Source organism: Protopterus annectens, chromosome 10.part0 (genome assembly GCF_019279795.1).
Source record: "Protopterus annectens isolate FY-2018-M chromosome 10.part0, PAN1.0, whole genome shotgun sequence".
NCBI classification, from domain to species: domain Eukaryota; kingdom Metazoa; phylum Chordata; order Ceratodontiformes; family Protopteridae; genus Protopterus; species Protopterus annectens.
This window is the reverse complement of record NC_056744.1, coordinates 343741484-343764754: the sequence shown is the minus strand read 5'-3', so window position 1 is coordinate 343764754 and position 23271 is coordinate 343741484. Positions and strand designations below refer to the sequence as shown.

The window sequence follows — 23271 nt, the reverse complement described above, 5'->3', positions numbered from 1 at the left end:
TAGTGACAGGGCAGTTTGTAAGACTGGCTCGTATGGTGACAGACTGCACCACATTTGGGCAGGAGATAGACAAGCTTCTTGACATGTTCAACAAAAGGGGTTACCCTTTGGAACTATTGGTGTCTATCAAGGATGAAGTCCTTGGTAAAAGGAACAAAGGTTTTTACCAACCTTTACTCCCTATCCAAAAAGGCCCACATGTTGACTCAGTTATGGATCAAAATGACAATGATGGTATTCAAGCAGTTGAGGTGCCTTACATATGTTCTATGGTCACTACGTTTTCAATGTATAGTCAGTAAACTGTTGAAGTGGTTAACAAATTCCAGCCAATTGTCACCTCTATTAAAGAAGGTGTTGAAATATTTGGTACTAAACCAAAAATTGTTTTTAGGAAAGGTATGTGTTTCAAGAGTTTATTGGAGATGAAAAGGGACAATAGGGGTTCAAATAGACCAAAGGGTGTGTTTAAGTGCAACTACTGCCAACATGTCCAGTGCTGTGATTCATTCTTTATTAGGCATAAGAAAATAGAAGTGAAAAGGCATTTCAATTCCCTATCTAGGTGAGTTGTGTAAAGGGCCCTTTGCCAAAAATGTAAGGCTTTTTACACTGGGAAGACCTGTCGAATGTTAAAGGAGAGAATTTATAAGCATTTAAATGACATAAGGTGAGAAAGGTCTACTAATGCTCTTTACGGACACATCTCTTCTTCTGAGGGGCATTTTTTCAAGTTTGTGGTGATTGACCACATAGACAGTGATCCAAGGGGTTTCTACACTGAAGATCATTTAAATAAAAAGAAACTCAAATGGATTCTTACATGTGATGCTTTATCTCCCCCAGGCCTTAATGAAAGTAGTTCCATCACCCCATTCTCAAGTTAGAGAGTTTTGAGGGGTGATTATCACAGATACAATGTGGTTTAAATGTTCTGAAGTTTACACATAATTTGTTTCAATTTACATTCCTTTAACATATATTTGTATTTGTATAATGCTGTTGTTATTCATTACTGAATTCTATTGGTATTGTATATGCATGTATTATCATGCTTGTATCTTAACATAGTTTCTCGCACAATTTTTTTTGAAAGTCGACACGGTGTTCCATTGGTCGGTTTGATCATGTGTTGATTTTGTGAGTATTTAAGTGAAATAGTGGATGTACTAGCAGTTCTGAAGAAGTCGTTACCTAGACGAAAGCTCTAAACTGCTATCACTTGCTATTTTTGCTACTTGTTGATTTTAATAAATCGTTTGGTGATATTTCTTGGCTGTTGGTACTGGTCTCTCTCCACTCAAGTTTTTCATTTATTTGATTTGGTTCTTGTTTGTCTGTGTAATGATAAGTGTATTGATTATACTATAAGTAGGAAGAAAAATAATAATTTTCATTGTTTTTACAAGAGGTGGATGCTGTTACAGTGAATAAAGGTTGAAAGTAATTCTGTTACAAATATGCAACATAAATAAGGAATAAAATAAAGCTTGCTTAAATGTAGAAATAGAGTTTATGATCAGCATCCATACTAAATGACGTGGCTTGAAAAATAAAGAACTTGCTTAATGGACATGTTTTCTTACAGAATCAGCAAAAATGTAACAACTGACCTCTTATGTATGCATTACATTGTCAGTAAAGAGCAAAAATGTAAAAACAGGATGTATGTTTACAATGTGTCAGGAAAAAACGCTAATCTGGTTCCTTAAAGGCTGGACAAACAGGAAAACAATCTGCATCATAAGACATTAAGTAAGAATGTTTGAAGTCAGCATTTGCACAAGAAGCAAAAATGTGACATTAAGCAAAGAAGCTTAAAAATAGTATCAAGTCATCATCTGCAACAGGATGAGCAATTCTCCAAAAATAGAATACCAAGAGGAAATCTGTATGAGTGTGCGTGACTAGAACTGTATATAAGATTTATATTAATTCAGCTATATTAGAGATATCTGTGTAGGAACACACACTTGTTCCAAGGTAATATTGTATCGCTCACATCACCCATGTTCAAGAAGAAAAGTAGAACAGTATCTGAAGCTGCAACATTTGTTATAAAAAGTTATTTGTTACTGGTCTGAGTTTAGTGCTGCAAAGTATATTCTCTCATCAGTGTATATTCTGCAAGTTTTTGTATGTTCTGTATGCAACAGACTGTGAATGCAACTATAACTAGACTTTGATTTTAGCAAAACCCGGCCAGCAAGACTGAATGTCTTAAGAAGACTTCGGAGCCATCACAGTAAAGTACAGTTTTGTACCTACCATAAATGTAGATGTCCGATAGGCATGCATCTGCAGTCCTTACAAATGGGTTGTCCTGTCGTCAGGCAGCCCTTCGGTCGGCCGGATTCCAAAGTCTGGGTCTGGCCTCGGCTGATGTCTCACTTCACCCGACGTCATAGCTGCAGTTATTCGGGTATAAAGGTATCAGCCGACGCCATCTTCCTCAGTGTTTCTTGCCCCAGATGCCAGGTGCCCTCTAGGAAGGCTAATTTTGGATAATTGCAAAAGTTTCCAAATAAAAGAGAGCAAATAAAAATAAACACGTATATACATATATACAAACAAATACACCATAATGGATTCCCCCAGCTAGCTAGAAGATGGGTAAATACCCTAGGAGTACCTCAGAGGGGAAGGAGGGAGGGTAATCCTGACTGCAGATGCATGCCTATCGGACATCTACATTTATGGTAGGTACAAAACTGTACTATGTCCTTCAAGGATGCATCTGCAGTCCTTACAAATGGGTAGAATACCATAGCCAAACTGGGGGAGGAGGAGTAATAAGATTATGGTGTAGTTAAGATCCCTTGCAAAACAGCAGTGGCAAAACCTGCTCGGGATCTGGAGTATAAGGGTAAATTGTAATGCCTGGCAAATGTATGCACGGAGCTCCAAGTAGCAGCCTCTAAAATGTCTTTGGTAGCCACTCCTCATAAAAAAGCTGTGGTAGTGGCTGTAGCCCTTGTAGAGTGAGGTCTGATGTTTTCTGGAGTTTTCTTTCCATGGTAAGAGTAACAAAATCTAATGCAATTTCCTATCTACTTAGAGATTGTCTGTTTTGAAATTGCTTTTCCTTCCATTCCTGTTGCATATGCTTCCAGCAGCTGGTCAGTTTTTCTATTGCTTTTGGTCCTGTCCAGGTAGTAACGTAATTGTCTATGTACATCCAAGGTATGCAACAGTCTTTCTCCCCTGTTCTGTGGGTTGGGGAAGAATGTAGGCAGGTGGATAGCTTGGTTTAAAGATACCCTGGAGACCACCTTTGGCATAAAGGTAGGATTAGTTCTCATGGACACTCTATCTTGATGGAAGATCAGGAAGGGCTGTACTGCCATTAATGCCTGTAGTTCAGAAACCCTTCTTGCTGAAGTGATTGCAAGCAGGAAAGCAGTTTTCCATGATAAGTACTGTAATTCTGCTGTTGCTGCTGGCTCGAAAGGAGGGAGCGTCAACTTTTCTAGCACAAAGTTCAAGTCCCATGCTGGCAATGGTGGCTTCCTAGGTGGTTTTACATTTTTAATTCCTCTCAGAAACTGCCTGAGCAGAGGATGTGAGAAGACTGGAGGATCCAAGTTGTATTCTGCTGAAATAGCTGATGCATGAATCTTAATGGAGGAATAGGACAGGCCATTGTGGAAGAGCTCTGCCAAGTATTCCAGGATGTTAGCTATGTTTACCAGTGACACATTTTCCCCTTTTGCAGTACTCCAAATGAGATATCTTTTCCATTTTGCTGAATAATTTTTTCTTGTTGAGGGTCTGCGAGCCTCCAAGATAATGTCTTTAACCCTTTGAGATAAATCTGGGTTATTTGGTCTTATGCAATGTTCCAGGCAGCCAGCTGCAGTGTTTTCAGGTTTGGATGCAGGGTTTTGAAGTTGTTCTGTGTTAACAGTAAGGGAACTAGGGGCAGAGGCCATATTTGTTCCCGAGACATACTCCTCAGTAATGGGTACCAATGTTGCCTTGGCCAGTCTGGAGCTATCAGGATGATCCTTGGATGGTCTTCTTTGATCTTCAATAGCACCTTGTGCATCAAAGGAAGTGGTGGAAATGCATATGCTGTCAGGTTTTTCCAACTGAAAGATAGAGAGTCCACTTTCCATGCAAGTGGGTGGTACGTCCTCGTGCAGAATTTTTTCAGTTGGTGATTGTGTGGGGATGCAAATAAGTCTATTTCTGGTAGTCCCCATTTCCCTGCAATGGTTTTGAAGATGTCCGGATGCAGCATCCATTCGTGGGCATCCGTGGTAGTTCTGCTTAGGATGTCTGCTAGTATATTTTCTTTTCCTGGCACAAAAATTGCTTGTAACTGAATGTTGAAACTCAGGGCCACATTCCAGAGGTCCATTGCCATCCGGCACAGAGGGTATGAATGTGTGCCTCCCTGTTTGTTGATGTACCACATAACTGTGGTGTTGTCCGTCCTTATCAACAGTTGACCCTGTCAAAGAAATGGTCTGAATGCCTGAATTGCCAGTTTTACTGCCAGCATTTCCTTTTGATTTATGTGTAGGTGCAGCTGGTCTTGAGTCCATAAGCCTTGTATGCACTTGTCCAGCATGTGCGCCCCCCAACCGAGGTCTGAGGCGTCCGTTGTGATGGTCTGGCTTGGTTGAGTGCTGTGGAAGGGCAGTCCTTTGTTTGATTGACAGGCCTGAGCCCACCATTGGAATTCTTGCTTCAGGCATGGAATTATTGGAATTTGGGTTTCTAGGCTGTGCTTGTGCTGAGACCATAAATTCCTTAGGTACCATTGTAACTTTCTCATATGCAGTCTGGCATGTGGAATCAATATTATGCAGGATGCCATGTAACCCAGGGCTTGCAGGACTTTTCTTGCTGTTAGCTGGTTCTGCTTTGTTAATGCCATGAAGTAGAGAGGGAGTTGCTCCTGTTTTTCTACTGTTAGGAATGCCATTTGTTTTGTTGTGTCCAGCTCTGCACCCAAGAAGGTTATCCTTTGGGATGGTATCAGCCTTGACTTTTTTATATTGACTGTGTATCCCAGGGCTTGCAGTAGAGTAATGACCCTTTTCAAGTCTTTTGTTAATTTGTTTTTGTTGTCCGCTTGTAAAAGGCAGTCGTCCAGGTAAGGGTAAATTTGAATTCCCTGAAGCCTGCAATGAGCAATTACTGATGCCAGGCATTTCGTGAATACTCTGGGCGCAGTAGATAAGCCAAAGGGCAATGCTGAGAATTGATAATGCTCTGATCCTGCAAGAAATCTGAGGTATCTTCTGCAATTTGGTCGTATGGGGACGTGCAGGTATGCCTCCTTGAGATCTAGAGTCACCAGCCAAGACTCCTTGCCCAGCATGGGAAGAAGTTGCTGTAGGGTCAGCATTTTGAATTTTGGAACAATGAGGTATGTGTTTAAAGCGGACAGGTCGAGAATAGGTCTCCACTGGTTTTCTTTTCTTGGTACCAGGAAGAGTCTGGAGTAAAATCCTTGCCCTTGTTCCATAGATGGTACCCTTTCTACAGCTCTCATCCTTAGTAAGTGAGTTATTTGTTCTAGAGCTTCTGTCTTCTGATTTGGAGGTAGGTTTGGCATTCCTCTCTTCCTTGGTAGAGTATGGAAGTGAAACCTGTAACCTTGGTTTATTGTCTGTAAAATCCATTTGTCTCCTGTGATGTAATGCCAGTTTACTGAAAATAAGGCTAGCTTCCCGCCTAAGGGTGCTTCTAGTTGTTCCCTGATAGGCGGTGCCAGAGCCAAGTCACTGTGATTGTCCTGTGGAAGTGGTGGTGGCTGGATCTGTGGCTGTACTTCGCTGGTTGTTAGCCTGCCACTGACGTCCCCTGTAGGCACCTCTGGATTGACCCCTGCCTCTTGAGCACCTATTCCTGCCTCTCTGAGCTCTGGAGGTGTCGGGAAAGGACCAATTCTTGGAAGGCCAGTTCCTGCTAAACCTTGGAGGCTGGACCTGCAAGAAATCCTTAACTGTCTGGAAAGATTTTGCTTTCTCTTCCACTTTCTTTAGCACCTGCTGTGCAGGGGAGCCAAACAAATTGAGCTTATCCATGGGAGTATCTAGGAGCTTTGATTTAACATGGTCTGGTAAGGACTGCTCTTTTAACCATGCATGTCTTCTGACCACTGTACCCGTCATGGCTGATCTAAAGGAAGCCTCCAGTGCATCATTGCCGCATTTTAGGGAATGATTACTGACCTGCTGAATGTTATGTACCATTTCCTGAACAGATTTTTTGTCTAATGGTTCATCCGAGGACAGTTTTTTAGTTAACTGGTCTAACATAAATTCCTGATACTGAATCATGTGGAATTGACAGTTCAAGGCCCTAGCTGAAAGAGTAGCAGAAGTGTAAACTTTTTTACCCCATCTCTCTAAGGCCCTAGATTCCCTTTCAGAGGGAGGGTTTTGGCAGAGGTAGCTGCTACAGCCTTGGGTCCCTGGGAGATAGTTTCGATCTGCAAAAGGAGCCTTATACAAATGATAATGTGTGTCCGAACCCTGTAGTACCTATCGGGCTTAGCAGGGGCCGGAGGAAGAGAATCAGGAGCAGTACAAGCATCATTAAATGCATCATCCACAACAGTAAGTACTGGAGGAATGGCTAAAGGCCTATGCTGTGGCAAATGCAAAAAAGTTCTAAGCCTTTTCCTTGAGTCTGAAAAATCCTGGCCCTGCCATTGAAATTGTTCCCTCATAGCATGCAAGGTTTCCCCAAAAGAAAATTCCTCAGGCGGAGAGGCAGAAGGAATGGACTCTTCTGCATCAGAGTCCTCATAAGGAGAAAAAGGGCCCTCTGGAGGGTTTGAATTATCTGATTCATCAGAGGAGTCATCTGAAGAAACTGGCTCAGGGGGCTCTACTCTAGGCCTCTTCTCTGGAGGTGGGTGAGAGGCCCTGTCTGGGTGAGGTTGGGATCCCCGGATCAAAGAAATGAGATCCTCTGCTAGACTAAGCATTTGTGAACTAGAGCTAGGCCTGTGAGAGGGGGTCTTAGCAGGCACAGATTTGGTAGATTGTGCTGCTTTAGCCCTGGCAAAGGCCTTAATCGACATGGATGCAGGTGGCCTAGCAGCACCACGTGCAGGGGTAGAAATATCCAAAGGGATAGTATCAGATAAATCCTGTGAACCTGCAAGAGCGGGTGGGATTTCAGTTGCAGATTCAGCCATGCTGATGAGGCCTCGGTAGGAGGTAAGCTTTCGGCCGAAGGAAGAACCGTGGACTCGGTTTCAGCCGAAACCAAGACACTCGCGGTTGGCTTAACCGCGGTTTTGGCCGAAACCGCGGACCGCGAGTGTCGGTCCTTTTCCTTGCGCTTTTTAGATATTTGCGTAGTCGGAGTATCCGACGGCATAATGTAAGCAAAAGCGGAGCCGAAAAACTCCTCAGCAAATTCCGACCAACGTCTAAGCGTCCGCCGGTTGAAAGAAGCACAGGCTAGACAAGCTGCTACGTCGTGGTCTGGGCCTAAACAAGGTAGGCAGTAAGAGTGGAAATCTTTATGAGGTATTTGTTTCCCACAAGTTAAACAGTTATTCTACATCGGCTGAGGCAAGAAAGAGTCCCCAACGGGGTACTTAGCTTTTTAGAAGTCTTCGGTAGTAGTAAACTCTGGTTCTGACCGACCGGCACTTGCGAACAGCTTCTGCTTTGGGCGCCATGTGGCAAGAAAGACTGAGGAAGATGGCGTCGGCTGATACCTTTATACCTGAATAACTGCAGCTATGACGTCGGGTGAAGTGCGACATCAGCCGAGGCCAGACCCAGACTTTGGAATCCGGCCGACCGAAGTGCTGCCTGACGACAGGACAACCCATTTGTAAGGACTGCAGATGCATCCTTGAAGGACATCAGCAAAGTGATTAGTGCCATAAAATTAATTTTTCAGATGCCTAAAATTAATGTCCTTGGCTTAAGCTATACACCTTTTTAAACAAATGGGCTTGAAATATAAGACAAAATTATAAAAGGCATGAAAATTCCAAGTTTGTTATCTCAATCTGAATAGATCTAATTTATTCAAAACTTCCTTGTGTCTGGCTTGGATACCTGTGAATACAAGATATGGACTGCTTCTAAAATCAACCAGCCTACAAAGCTGATATAAGTGTAATTTTTGTACTTGCTCTGTTTCAGTGACATTTAACACTTCTATGCTGCATTTATTTATTTTGTTGAGTTTATCACTGTTTTTCAGCCTGCATTTCTTAAATAAACTCCATCTGTTTGTTACTCTATTCCTCTTAAGTTGTTCTAACAATATTCTGATATTTCCTAACCTCCTCTGATATTGCAAAGGCTGTTCTGAGTGAGTCTGCCAAAATATTTCTAAGTTTTGCAAATTTTTTTGTGTGTTGTGAACATTTTTCAGGGTTAGTAAACTTATTTGAAAGATTCTTGATATTGTAGGAATTCTTACTTCTGTTGTATAGCATTTGAGCTTAAAGCCACTTTGTTCTACACTGGATGGGTTCTTTGGCACTCTGGTGGGAGCAGAGAGCTATTCAAGACGGGAACTACTGGTTGATAGCTTTTTGTGTTTTTATCTGATTGGCCTGAGGGTTTAACTTTATGAAAGTCTTTCATCCTGTTTGTATAAGCACAAACGCAGTTCCCATGCTTGCATACAAGCAAACCTTTCCAGTTTAAAATTCTCTATAGGAAACTCTCTCCATTGTCTCTCACTGTTCACAGCTGCTCAAGGAGCTGCCAGTTTGTGCAAAGGTTGGTACCACTGCAGGCCATCCAACAGTACTTTAAGTGACTCAACCTTACTCTCTCCCAACTAGAAATTGTGTTTCCTTGACTTACATAGCATAGGCTACATTCAGACCTGCTGAATCTAGACTGTTCGGTGTCACTGTGGCCTTACACCCACCATCTTACAGTAAGAGGGCCTCTCTACACCATTGTGGGTCAGGACCTATCTGACTTGGGGACTGCTGGAGAAAGGCTCAATTTGGAGCTTTCCCACTGGTAATGTGTTAAAACTGTTTAAATATGCCTGTATATAAGCCTCACATTTGTGTGGGTTTGTGCTCAGTTTACCAGACCTGATCAACATTTGGCAACTTGAGTCAGAGGTCTGGAGTGCATCTGAATTGAAATCCAAGTCATCCACTAAAAAAACTGAAAAATAAGTATATTTTAAGGCAGCACTGTACTTTAACTGTATTTAATGGAATTGTTGCTTCATTTTTGCTGTTTGTGACCATATCCAGCTAGCCCACTTACTTCTCAAATACCACATTCAGAAAAATCCTGCCACAATGGACAGGCAGTTTCCCATCCTGCCAGCATGGGCATCTTGAGAAAATGTAGCAACTGCCTCATGTATACTTGACAACCATTTACTCCTAAAGCAAACTAACACCCTATGTGAGAGATGCAAATACAATATGGAATTGGAGTCAATTCTCTTATGTAAAAACAAACTAGACATCAAACAGGATCTCAGGAAACATGCTTCACCTCTCACACAAATGAAAGTCATGACACATAAACCCACATAAGAGGTACTCAGTAAAAGCCTACCAAAAGAACAGAGACCTCCAAAATGCACACCACAGACACTCACAACTAAGCATAAAGAAACCACTACACATATCAGTGTCTCAACAAATAAGCCCCTAAGGCAAAATACATCAAAAGTCTTGGTCACAGGTGACAACATAGTGAGACACACAGATGACCCCCTTACCAGACTGGACAAGAAGTTGGTCACGGTCAGCTACCTATCAGGTGCCAAGATCTGACAAATCATGCACTCAAGGCACTCAATAACAAATGCCATTATGACTCTGTCATAGCCCATGTTGGAGTGAATGACTTCAGATGTACCTCTCTGGACTATATGAAGAGAGACATGACTGACTTCTCAGATTATGTGTCCCAGGCAGGTATGACCCTACCCCTAAGCAGCATTCAAACCTCAGCCAGGAAGATGACACAATACAAACAAAAAATGACTGACTTCAACAATTGGCTCAGCTTCTGGCATCAGTCCAGGGGCGATCCGGTATCTGTTAGCCTGGGAGGATTCACTCCTGTTGATCGTTTTGAAAGCTGTAGATAATCGGGGGTGCACTACTACCAAATGCAAGCTTAGCTCTGGTACTGGGCAGTAAGTTATTTGACTTTCTTGCTCTGCGACACTTGTATGTAGTGCCGCAGCAACCTTAAAAGCCTTAACAAAATTGACCTTTTGAACGCTATTTGCGCTCCTGTTTCTAAGTGGGGAACTAGTGCACTGCTATATAACTTTTATTCCCTGTACAGGCTTACCCTCACTCAAAACCTAAGTATACCAACCTGCACTCCTGGCAACACGAGTGGACACAAGAGTAACCATTACTTTTATTCACTACCTGCTTGGTATGCATGTTTAACAGACAACACATACACTTTAGCCGCACACGTGGTGCAACTTTAAGTAGGGAATAAGTAGAAAGCTTTACTAACTGTAGCCATAATCTAATTTAAGATATATTACTTTTCTTGCCTGCACAGGCAGAACCTCGCTCAGAACCTACTTATACCTGCTTTTCTTTTCAGGGAACACGAGCGGACATGGAAGCAATTCTTTAATTATGTTATATTGCCTTCTCAATATGCGTGTTTACCAGACACCGCATAGCCTGTAGCCACACACTTGGAGAAACTTCTAAAAACCCAGGCCTTTTCAAATGCATAGTGTATAACTAACTACCTTAGCTCAACTAGGCAGACAGAAGCAAATAAACAAACAGGTTCTGCAACAGTTTAGATATTTTATAGCCATAACCTTCGACCTTTGCCACAGTTTAGATATTTTATAACTATAACCCTAGTGGTTTATATTACTGCAGCTAAAGAGAAGTAATTATTTATGGCATGTCCATGCAATGCATCCGCAGCGAGCCATTGCCGGATAAACAACTGAATAATAAAACTGTTTTTTAATACATACAGAAATTGCTTTAATAGTACTTGTACTGTTTTTTAATACATTCAGTAACTGCTTTATAGTACTTGTACTTAATGACTGTTATATTTTGTCAGCTCTAGCATAGTGTCTTTTCTGTTTATATGTACCAGTGTAGAGAGAGATGAATCTTAGCTGCAGTTGTATGTGGGACAGTAACATTCAGTGTGTTAATTACCCACCTGACTATACAAATGTACTGATAACAGATTCAGACCAAAGTAATTGTCAATTATCCTACAGCATCTAATACTGTTCTATAACTGTTTACTAGATGAATGCTTTTATCCTTTCCTGTACTAAACCTGCTTTGGGAATATATGTATAATTGTAGAAGTTTATGGATATGTTTGGGCATTTGTGACTGAACTACCTTACTAAGGTTTTTGTTTCTTATCTCTCTTTGCTTGCTGTTTTGTTCTTTTCTGACTGCTCACAGCACTCCAACTTGTCTATGCTCCAACAGGGTTAAGAACCCTCCTGGCAACAAAGGACCCTTCCCAACTTATCAGCTGTCTCATCACCATATAAGTGTTCCCCTGTGCTCTTCTACCAAAGGAAGGAAGAAAGTATGTGTGTTCCTCATACTTGCTGTAAAGCTTATTTGTAGTATGCTTGTTCCTCACTTATGTAAGAAAAAGCTTCTCAGCCTGGTCAGCCAGCAGCCATACCCCCCTCTGTAACCTATAGTTTAATACAGCCCCTGACTGCATTTCACTACCTTCCCTAGCTGAACTGAGTATCCTTTTTCAGCCCCAGACCAGCCTTCCCCTGAAATTACTACTGTTTTAATACCAGTTCCTGGCCACTAGGTGGCACCCTTATATAGTCCCTATCTTTTGACTATCCCAAATTCCCAGGAAATGCTTTTTTTTTTTTTTTTACAGTCTACTGTCATCACATTGTTACTACTGTTCTTTCTTACCACTTTTGCTTTACTGTACTCTCCCACTATCCTCCTTGGAAACTTTCCACTCTACTTCTTATTTCACTCTTCAACTACCTTAACTTAACTTACCTTATCAGTCAGCATTCCACTGACTGTTCTATTACACTCACTTGTCTCTACCCGCTCCATTCGCCCTGTGGGCTCACTTCGCTCCCCTACCCTGCCCCCACTTCCCACCCACCCCCAGTACTCCTACATTTATTCCTCTAAAACCACACCCCATCACACCTGCTACAATCTAACACTTCGACTCTAACACTCCCACCCCTCCTTGTCTCAACACCTCACCTGTTATTACCTGAACTCCCATCTCTCCTTGTTACATCACCACTCCTGTTGATATATCTCCTTACCTGTTCACACATACTTACCTCCCCCATGAGTCTTCCACTCTACAAAACTAATATAATGGCTAAATTACCCATCCCACACCAAATAAAACTATTAATTTTGGTCTCACTCTTTCCTACTCTAACTATTGCCTATCTGCTAACCTCCTATAAACAACCATTATACCCCACCCTTCTCTTCCACTCCAAACACACCTACACCAATACTAGCTATCTCTCAAAACTACATAAATATCACATCCAAACCCTGCTACCTACAAGCTAAATATCATAGACTATCTCACATTAAATATATCAAGCTAAATATTAAAAAATAACCTAATTATTATTGTAACCTTCATTACCCTATAAATAGAATACACATCCACTCCTTAATAGATGTGGACATCCATCCTAACCCTGGTCCAATCAATACCCTTACCACTAAACAGTGCAACCCTAACAACTCCAGTACCCATGCCCCTACTAAGCCCTCTCACTCTATATAGCACATCTCAATATACGTAGCATTAACAATAAAATTGCCCACCTTCACGCCCTCCTAGATGTTCACCTATGTGACATCCTATGTCTATCCGAAACATGGCTAAAACCCACAGTTAAAGACAATGAAGTCACTCCACCTGGTTACAATATCCTTAGACTAGACTGCACATCCAAAAAGGGAGGTGGGGTAGCAATCCTTTATAAATCAGAGCTTCAAGTTAGCACCACAAACCTTAGACCACCTTCTGACAATAATGCTGAAATCCTCATTTCTAAATTTCAGATCAACTCATGTAAATCTATATACATCATTTGCATCTACCTTCCCCCAGGAAATACAATTACAACCCTTGAAAATATCCTTAACTGGCTTTCTATTAATCTCCCACAAGAAACCACAGTCCTAGGAGACTTTAATATCGACTGGAAGTCCTGCAGTACTGTACACCCTACCACACATATTAACCTATATGGCTTCAAACCAACTATTAACTCCCCAACCAGAATTAATAAACCCAATAACAAAGAAAGTATCTTAGACTGGATTCTTACTAATACTCCTCATCAAACATACTAAGTAGGAACCCTCCCAGATGATCTAAGTGACCACTCACTAACTTTTATTATGAGGCACAAAACCAACCTAACTTACCCAAATAATTTCAGGACAATACGCACCAAAAAGCATTTTAACTTTGAACTTTTCCAAACAGAACTCAAGCAATATAATTGGTCACCTCTAAAATCCCTACCACTAAATGAAGCAGTGGAATACTTTAATTCCACATTCTTAACCATCCTCGGCCATCACGCCCCAACTCGCTCTGTTAGAAATAAAGCTAAACCTGCCCCTTGGCTCTCAAAAGCTACTAGGCAAAAAATCCTTCTTAGAGAGAAATCCTGGGCAAAATGGCGTACTACTAAAAATCCTACAGACCACCAAACCTTTAGACAACTTAGAAATAATACTAAAAAGGCCATCCTCTTAGATAAAAGAACTTTTACTTCCAACTACAACAAACTTACCATAAGAAGCCACAAAAGTTCAAGACTAGCATTAACAAACTACTATACCCAGGTCAATCTATCACACCTAACCCACAAAGCTCTAACCCTGAGAATCCCACACATACAGCTAATGCCTTCAATTCTTTCTTCACAGACGCCATCCAAACTCTTGCTAGTCAACCATCTCCAGATACCTCAAATCTGCCTACATCTTTTACAAGCCCACCTCCATCATTTCAGTTAAAACCAGTTTCAACTTCCTTTATTTGATCCCTTCTCCAAAAACTAAAACCTTCTACCCCCTCAGCTGACAAACATCTAGCAGAACATCTGCAAAAAGGAGCTAAAGCCATAGCCTATCCCATTTCCATTCTGGTTAACAGAACCATAAGTGAAGGAACTATCCCATCTATCTTGAAATTTTCTCACATCACCCCACTACATAAAGGTGGGAATTCTAATGACTTTTCTAACGATCGTCCTATAGCTCTACTATCTCCTGTGGCAAAAATAATGGAGAAATGCATCCATAGGCAACTACTTAACCACCTACTCCAAAATAACTTACTTGCCAATTGTCAACATGGATTTAGACCTTTCCACAGTACTACCACTGCCCTGCTATCCTTCACAGACTGCATTAACAAAAACCATAACAACAATATTCTCTCCTCTACAGTCTTTATTGATCTAAAGCTTCTGACATGGTTAAATCACCAGCTCCTTTTAAATATAGTGAAATCCCTCTCACTTGAACCTCTAGCCATAAATTGGTTCAAATCTTAATTAGACAATAGACAACAGGCTGTGCTATTGGGAAATAATCTATCTACTCACCTCCCTATTTCCCTAGGTGTTCCTCAGGGCTCCATATTAGGCCTGCTTCTATTTCCCATTTTTATTAATGACCTTCAGTCAGCAATTCCTGACACCACCTGTATTCAATATGCAGACGACTCCACAATAATTTGTTCAGCCACTTCTCCAACTGAACTACAGTCCCTTACCCAAAAAGCATTTAATACAGTAGAACAGTGGTTTTTAAACCGCTGTCTCCTCCTAAATCCCAAAAAAACGAAACTTTTACTTTTCACTCCAACCCGAAAATACACACCAATAAATTTCACACTCGTATCTAATAATGGCACTACCATATCTCCTGATTCAACCACTAAACTCTTAGGAATAACAATAGATAAAACCTTAGCTTTGATACTCATATAAACAGCACAATAAAAACAGTCAACAAGAAATTGGGGTCCCGCTATAGAATCAAACCCTTTCTTACATCAGTAGCCAGGACCGCCATAGCCAGAACTCACTTAATCTCCACCCTACTCTATGCTTCACCTATATAGACTAATCTTTCTAAAAACAACCTCAACAAACTGGCAATCTCCTATAATAATATTGCTAGATTTGCCACTGGCTCTCCTTTTAGAACTCATCACTGTCTTAATCTTAAGCAACTAGGATGGCTAGAGTTCTAAACCAGCTTCAATTTCACCAGCTTGTCATAGCCCATAAGACCATGTATCAACCCACCAACACTCCAATACTCTCTAGTCTCATTACCCCATACAACAATCTTAAAAATTTACGCTCCTCAAACAAACCGCTTATCAACACCAGCAGATCCAACAACTTGCAGGAGACTCTCTGTTCTGTAATACTGTTGGAAAGCACTGGAATCTTCTTCCCACAGAACTGATATCTCTGTCTTCAGACACTTTTTAAACAGAATCTGAAACTATTTTTCAGTACATATTGGTTATGCCCCTGTACTAACCCTGACTAACTTTCTCTCTGTACACTAGTTTGAATACTCATCTTTATAGACTTATCCTTAATCAACCAAAGACCATGTTATTGCAATTTAAAAATATGTATATATGTATATAGTAACATCTCTTGCACATTACCTTTTACTGTTTTGTGTTATGCTCATTATGAGTATTGTATTTTTATTAACAACAGCTGTTATACACTTGGACTGCTGCAACTTACTATATTGTATTTGTGTATGTGTCTTGGAGCTTTTCTCCCCAGGCCTCTAATGAAAATGGACATGTATCCAGTTACTGTAAAATAAAATAGATAAATAAATATGGCAGACAGATGCTTTGCTAGAGATGGTCTACACCTGTCCCCTCTAGCCTTTCAGATATTGGCAAAGGGCCTTGCCTCCCTAATAATGCCTTTTCCAACGTAAAATCTAATCAAGACAAACTCAGGGTAGTGTTGCTTAATGCTAGGAGTTTAAACATGAAACTGCACTCCCTGGAAGCACTCCTCACCTTGGAGGATGCTGATGTCTGCAGTTACCGAGACTTGGTTCAAGGTGGCTGAAAGGACTCTGGCCGTGCAAGACTACAATTCCTTCCACACGTTCAGACCTCAAAATGAGCATGAGTGAGCCAAAGGTGGAGGTGTATCCATCTTCATTAAATCCAAATACACTTCGAGATTGGTCAAACAGCATGACTCTCTCGAAGTACTCCATGTCCAATTAACAACTGGGAAAGTACCATAACACATCATTTCTAGCTATAGATCCCCCACCATGAACCAGGATAAGCACACCCCCTAACTCAATTTAATGGAATCCCTCGCCATACAGCCCAACACCTCAGTCATGGAAGAGTAAAACCATCCTTCCTCAGACTGGGGGACATACATCAGCAAAAACGTGCTCGCCCAGAGGTTCCTGGACTTTAACACAAATGCTCTGAAACAGTCTGCACCCCCACTTGAGGGCTCTAATGTTCTGGTCACAGTAGTCACCAACATGGGGGGAGGGGTTGCTGTACTTCCCCAAGTGTGATGCCCTCCCTGGCTAGCTCAGACCAGAAATCCATCTTGTTTGAAGTAACTACTGGAACTGACACCCTCACAGGAACAAACATTAGAAAAATATTTCACCAAAGCTAACTACAGCATACTAAGCAATGGTATAAAAAGCTTCATACCACCCACAATCGCAGATACCAATGATCACTAGGCAGAAGTGTATGCAAATGCCCTGTACAAGCAACTTAAGTGACTGCATAAACTCTGCTATACCTGACCTGATCAAAACCAAGTCTTCCCATAAAAACAAGTCACTGTGGTGGACTTCAAGTATAATCAGATTATATGACAAGATGAAGAAACTGTTGTCCAAAAGCAAGAGGGATATCACTCTACAGAGGAAGAGTTCCTTCCCAAGCCTAAACAGGAAAATCAAAAATCTTCTAAAGTCTTCTAAAGCAAATTGCAAAACTAAAATCACATCCCTAGCCAAGGACAATCATAAGGCATTCTTTAACTATGTCCGAAGTCTAAATGAGAATACCCAGCTATGTGCCGAACTGGTTGTAGATGGGGACACTCATACTACACAGAAATATATCGCCAAACTGCTAGCTGACAGATTCAGCGCAAATTTCATCCACCTACTATATCCCAAATCATACCTGACACCAGTCCTCTGCTAAGCATCTCTACAGAAGAGGCCATCTCCGCACTCACTAAGACCGAAAGCACAGCCTTAATGGGACCGAATATCCCAGGTTGTTTACTAAACAATCTAAAACAAGAACTAGCACACTCACTTGGTGTCTTTAATCATAGCTTGTGAACTGGCTATGTGCCTGCAGAATGGAGAACAGTGACAGTAATCCCCCTGCACAAAGGAGGGCCATCAACTGACCCTGGGAACTACAGACCCATAAGTCTAACCAGCCTCATCTGCAAGGCCATAGAAAGAATTACCATGGACCTTATCATCAAGGACATAGGCTACCTCCAAACGCTGGATCCAACCCAGTCTGGCTTAGTTAAGGGTAGATCATGCTTTTTAAACCTGGTAGACTTATTTGAGAATGTCACTAAAGCCATGGATGAAGGTAAGACAGTGCCCAAAGCCTATCTCCACCTTGCCAAGGCTTTTGACACAATTCCCCAACTCTGGCATCACTGAGAAACTCTTCCAGATAGGGATTAACCCTTAAGTTACTAGGTGGACAGGCAACTGGCTCACCAACAGAACATACTCTGTCAAAACTGATGACTCGACTTCCACCAGTAGACCTGTCACCAGTCGAGTACCACAGGGGTCTGTGCTGGGCCCCTTACTGTTTGGCATCTATATCTCAGAGGTCCTCTGATGGTTGCAAACTGGGAGCTACCACTGAGTCCCTCAGTGATGTCACCATATTACAAGAAGGGTTAACACAAACAAATGACTGGTGCCAAAGCCATGGTTTAAAACTAGATGCAAAAAAATACATTATTATCCCTTTGGCAAAACGGAATTTCCTACAAAGTACAATACTGACAGCACCCTCCTGAGTTCCAACCTAGTGGTGTGAGATTTGGAAACGCAGGTTGACAGCAATCTGAACTTTGACCACCAAGCTTCGACAGTGGTAAGGAAAGCCTTCCACATAGTGCACCTCATAAATAAAAGCATAGCATTCAGGTCAAAGGATGCTATAATTCCAATGCACTAGACTCTCATCAGACCACTATTAAAGTATAATGCACCCTTTTGCATGCATCTCACCAGACACCTGCAGCAGCTGTAGAGACCTCAGAGGTTTTTCACTAAGAAAATACAGGGGCTCCAAACCATTACCGACATGGACAGGCTGAAAGGCCTTTAACTTTACTCTGGATCTTATAGGCTGTTGAGAGCTGACTTGTGCCTAGCCTATAGAGCAATCTCAAACCCTGCCCTAATGAAAATGCTGCACATCCACAAGTCAAATGGCTCAAGAGTCACCCACTTTACAGATCTCAACCTAGCTTGTGACATCAACTGATCATGCTGGAGAGACAGATACGTCTCCCAGAGACTGCCGCTTTCTCTGGAATAGACTCCTTATTCACGTAAAACAGAGCTCCTCATGGAACCTATTCAAACACAACCTAGATAACTGGAAGGGAGACTGTAAATTTGGTCCTGGGGTTGCACTCTTGTCCTTCATGGACACGGGTACCCGGTGTTGATCACAGACCTGCTCTATTCATAAATTCATTCTTAACTACCTAAAAAAAGAACAAAAGGGGATACTTGGGATTAACATGGCTAATCCTGTAAAGGCTATAGAGCTGCTAGCCTAGTAACCTCCTATGAGCCTATAAAAAGATTAACTTTATTTTTCCCCATTAGCAAATGATCTCAATAAGAAAGGAAGTCTGCAGCTGAAGGAAGTAGGTGAGGGGAATTCTGTAGCTTGTGTTCTGAGTGAAATTTAGAGTCGACCATGCATCTGCAGAGTGCTTCGCTTTTTTTCTTCGTTGCTGACTACTTTTACATGGAATTAAGGTGTCTGCAGGTGCAAGCAATCTTGAGAGTTCTTAGCATGCTTTGCTGAGGGAAATGCAAAATTTAAAGGTGCAACTGCAAGCAGTTTGGTGAAAAATAGTCTGAAATTATGGAAAGTGAGAAAGAAATTGTAGCCTCCCCAGCAGCCTTAGTACTTTACTGCATTCAACAGAACAATGCACAATTTTGTTTTATTTAAATGTAGCCAGTGCACTTTTTCTTAGGGCTAAAAGTCAATCTTCTCTGAAAACTGTTTTTCACATCTAGGAAGGGAACAGAGATAAGAAAAAAACAAACAGCAACAGCTGGGAACACAGGATGTACTCTGCTTTAGCATGGGTAACCTTAATTTTACATTAAGTAATGCCTGTGGGTGCAGCTGCCAATTTGAGGAAATTGTTCCCATCTGGAGGGTTAAGCTTCATTTGTTGAAAATATACATAGTTGTGCATTTGTTCCAAGTTAACAGGAGATGTAAGTGTTCTTAAAACATATTTCATTCTTTTGTTTGAGGGTTTTCATTAAAGCAAAACGTCTTGAAAATGTGACAAGTTCAAATGAAGATGAGAACAAACAACTGTACAAAGATCAACCTCCAAAACATTAGTTCATAGGTATACACTAGGCTACTGACCACCAGGGCCTTTAGTACGCCTAGTCATGCAACCCAACTCACTTATGTCACTATGTATTATGGGTATTTACTAGGATGTTAGGAAGTTTCTAGAGGTTACATGGTGGGGGATATGTTAGTTTGGACATTACTATCTGCCTCCATCAGAAACATGGAGGCCAGACACAGGGAGAATTTCCGATTTCCTTTCCATTAGTCAAGGTTGCACTTGATTAGGGTTAGGGATGGACTTGGCTTCACATGGATGGGGGGCCTATTCCAGAGCACAGGGATCCTATCAAACACATATCTGTCTTGCCACAAGTCTTATCCATATTGCAAGAAAAATTGAAATTCTTGGATCTAGGGGCTCTGATGCTGTTCATTTTATAGATATGCAAAAGGTCCATCAGAGTTGGATCCAAAGATGCCTTGTATGCCAGGCATAGATCGCCTCTAATTAACTTGTAGGAGACTTAGGACAGTGACAGGGTTGGGAGGGTGGCCTAATGGTTAAGGTGTTTGCCTTACAAACACAAGGTGTGGGGTTTGAGTCTCACAAGGGATAATTGGCTAGGCTTAAAATGGCTCGCAAGGGCAGTTAGCTTAGTACTAATCTATGAACCTATGATAGGGCTTTAAGGTGATCCGTACAGGACAATTTGGAAATAAAGGAGTACATGAATTTGACAAAGAAAGGATTTCAAGATGAACTTTCAGCAGACTATCAAGGACTAGGGACAATGAAAGCAATAACACTAACTTATAGAGAGCCTCCAATAGTGACAGATGAGGAATAAAAGACGACAGCTGTAGGTTTGTGGTAGCAATGAGCTATCGGCCAAAGAGGAGGATTCGACCATCATAAATTCCACCAAAACCTGCTGTTTGAGCTCATACAACACAATACTTTCACTTAAAAACAGATTCAGCACTAACAGATCCACACCGAGCATACAACAACTTAAGTTTCACAAGACTGAAGTTTAACTATTTTTTGGAAACAGTGATGAGAAGCTGGAAAAAAGCTAAATCTCAAAAATGAACTCAGCAAGTGTTAACAGACTAGTAAAAGGCATTTTATCAGTTTCACAGTAGGATAGAACTGAACACCAAATATACCTTCTGAAATGCTTGCCCCATCTCAATTCACCAAAGAGAGCAAACATCCTGATGCATGAAATCAAGGTAATAAAAATATTCCACTTATTATGAATTTGCTGTTACCTGCTCCATAATTATAATGAACCTGGATGCTGGTGGTAGGTCGTGGTGTAGAACTACGTAGACTGGCCCGCAGCCTAAGATAAACACCTGGAACAACAGAAATGCTATGCCAAAGACGAAGGTGCACAATGTTCGGTGTTTGGACGTGTGGTGATGTCGCGCCCACTGGAGAAGCAGCATGTAGGGTACAACCAAGGTGGAGAAGAACATAACAAGCCAGGTAGAGAGGACAATCGGGAATTTCCCAAATGTGTACACCAGTAGATCAAATTCTAAAACGAGCCTGCAAAATAAATAAATAAATAAAAGGACAGTGAAGCTTGCACTCTGCACCAGGTTACAAAACAACTTACAGGTGTGCTAGGGGGCACTCTACAGTTACAATTCAGGTAATCAACAGTCCACACCTTTCAGCAGTAAAATCATAAAAACTGGTCTTTAAATAGAAAACCAGTTCTTAATTCAGCCAGAATCTTTCTCATCTCTTGCACTCTGAGGATTTAGGCTCAAGAAAAAGTTTCTCGGCAAGTCCCAGACAGTACCATCAGTTGTTGGTAGTAAAGGGAAACATGTTCAGTGGGCTTACTACTCAGATAATAAAAGCAATTACCCTCTCATTTTAGGATGTCTCTTTCAGATAAAAAAATTCACTGCAAACTGCATCCTGTCTCTTACTGAACTCTCTATGGCCCCATGAAAAGCCTAACTGATCCCTTTGTTTATGCAAGACAGGAGAGACACGCACCGTATCATGTCTATAGTTCTGAATTTGAAGCCTTTAACTCTGACACTACACTTACAAAACATATGTCTTTACTAACATCTACCCATTATTGTAAGAATAAGGCTAGCAGACCTACAACGTTTTGAGGCTGGGGGAACTTAAAGAAGGCTGAAGGGCTGAGGTAGACCTTCCGGGACTGGGGGATGGAAAAGTACAGTTTTGTACCTACCATAAATGTAGATGTCCGATAGATATGCAACTGCAGTCATAACATATGGGTTGTCCTGCCTCAGGCAGCCCTCGGTCGGCCGGATTCCAAAGTCTGGGTCCGACGTCGGCTGATGTCGCATTTCTCTCCGACGTCAGAGCGGCTGGAGTACATAAGCATCAGCCGACGCCATTTTCTTCAGTGTTTCTTGCCCCAGATGCCAGGTGCCCTCCAAGGAAGGCTTTAATCAAATTGGAAGACAAAAACAGGATTCCAGACAAATAAATAAGCAATAAACAGATACACCATAACAGATATCCCCAGCTAAGAGAAACAGGGATAGGAGTGGACCCTAGGCATAGAGGGGTATGGAGGGGGGGGAAATCCGACTGCAGTTGCATATCTATCGGACATCTACATTTATGGTAGGTACAAAACTGTACTATGTCCTTCAAGAATGCAACTGCAGTCATAACATATGGGTAGAATACCATAGCTTAGCTGGGGGAGGAGGAATGCTCTAGGAAAAGATGGTGTGGCAATCAAACCCTGCAGGACTGCCGAAGCAAAGCCTGCTCTGGATCTGGAGTATAGAGGGAGATTGTAGTGTTTGGAGAATGTATGCACGGAGCTCCATGTAGCAGCTTCTAGAATGTCCTTAGTAGCCACCCCTCTTAAGAATGCTGTAGAGGTGGCTGTAGCTCTGGTGGAATGTGGTCTGACATTGGCTGGAACAGTCTTGCCATGAAAGGAATAACAGAATCTGATGCAATGTCCAATCCATTTTGAAATAGTCTGTTTTGAAATTGCTTTTCCTTGGACTGCAGGGGCGTAAGCTACAAAAAGTTGTTCAGACTTCCTACTGGTCTTGGTTCTGTCCAGGTAGTATCGAAGTTGCCTGTGAATGTCCAAGGTATGTAACAGTCTTTCCCCCTTGTTCTCAGGATTGGGGAAGAAAGCAGGCAGATGAATAGCTTGATTTAAAGAAACCCTAGATACCACCTTTGGCATAAAAGTAGGGTTGGTCCTTAATGAGACCCTGTCTCTGTGGAAAATTATGAACTGTGGTATTGCCATTAGGGCCTGTAGTTCCGAAACCCTTCTTGCTGAGGTAATTGCCAACAGGAAAGCTGTCTTCCATGAGAGAAATTGCAAGTCGACTGAAGCTGCTGGCTCAAATGGAGGGAGAGTCAGTTTTTCTAGGACAAAGTTGAGGTCCCAGGCTGGCACCGGAGCCTTTCTTGGTGGCTTAATGTTCTTGATTCCCCTGAGGAATTGCCTTAGCAAAGGATGTGAAAAGACAGGCGGATCAGTGTTATATCTAGCTGAAATAGCTGAAGCATGTATCTTTATGGAAGAATATGAGAGTCCATTCTTTAGCATATCTGCCAAATATTCCAGGATGAGTGGGATGTTCAATAATGATGCATCATGTCCCT

The 23271-nt window shown here is 41.7% G+C and overlaps 1 protein-coding gene across 3 annotated transcripts in view; it reads right to left on the bottom strand.

The window, feature by feature from the left end:
* The window catches only part of SOAT1 (sterol O-acyltransferase 1), a 1410727-nt gene that overhangs the window by 468441 nt on the left and 919015 nt on the right, over positions 1-23271 (bottom strand). For all 3 annotated transcript variants that reach the window (XM_044085246.1, XM_044085245.1, XM_044085244.1), the window contains exon 7: positions 20901-21183. In XM_044085246.1, the coding sequence (XP_043941181.1) occupies positions 20901-21183 (283 nt within the window). The remainder of the gene's footprint in view (positions 1-20900; positions 21184-23271) is intronic.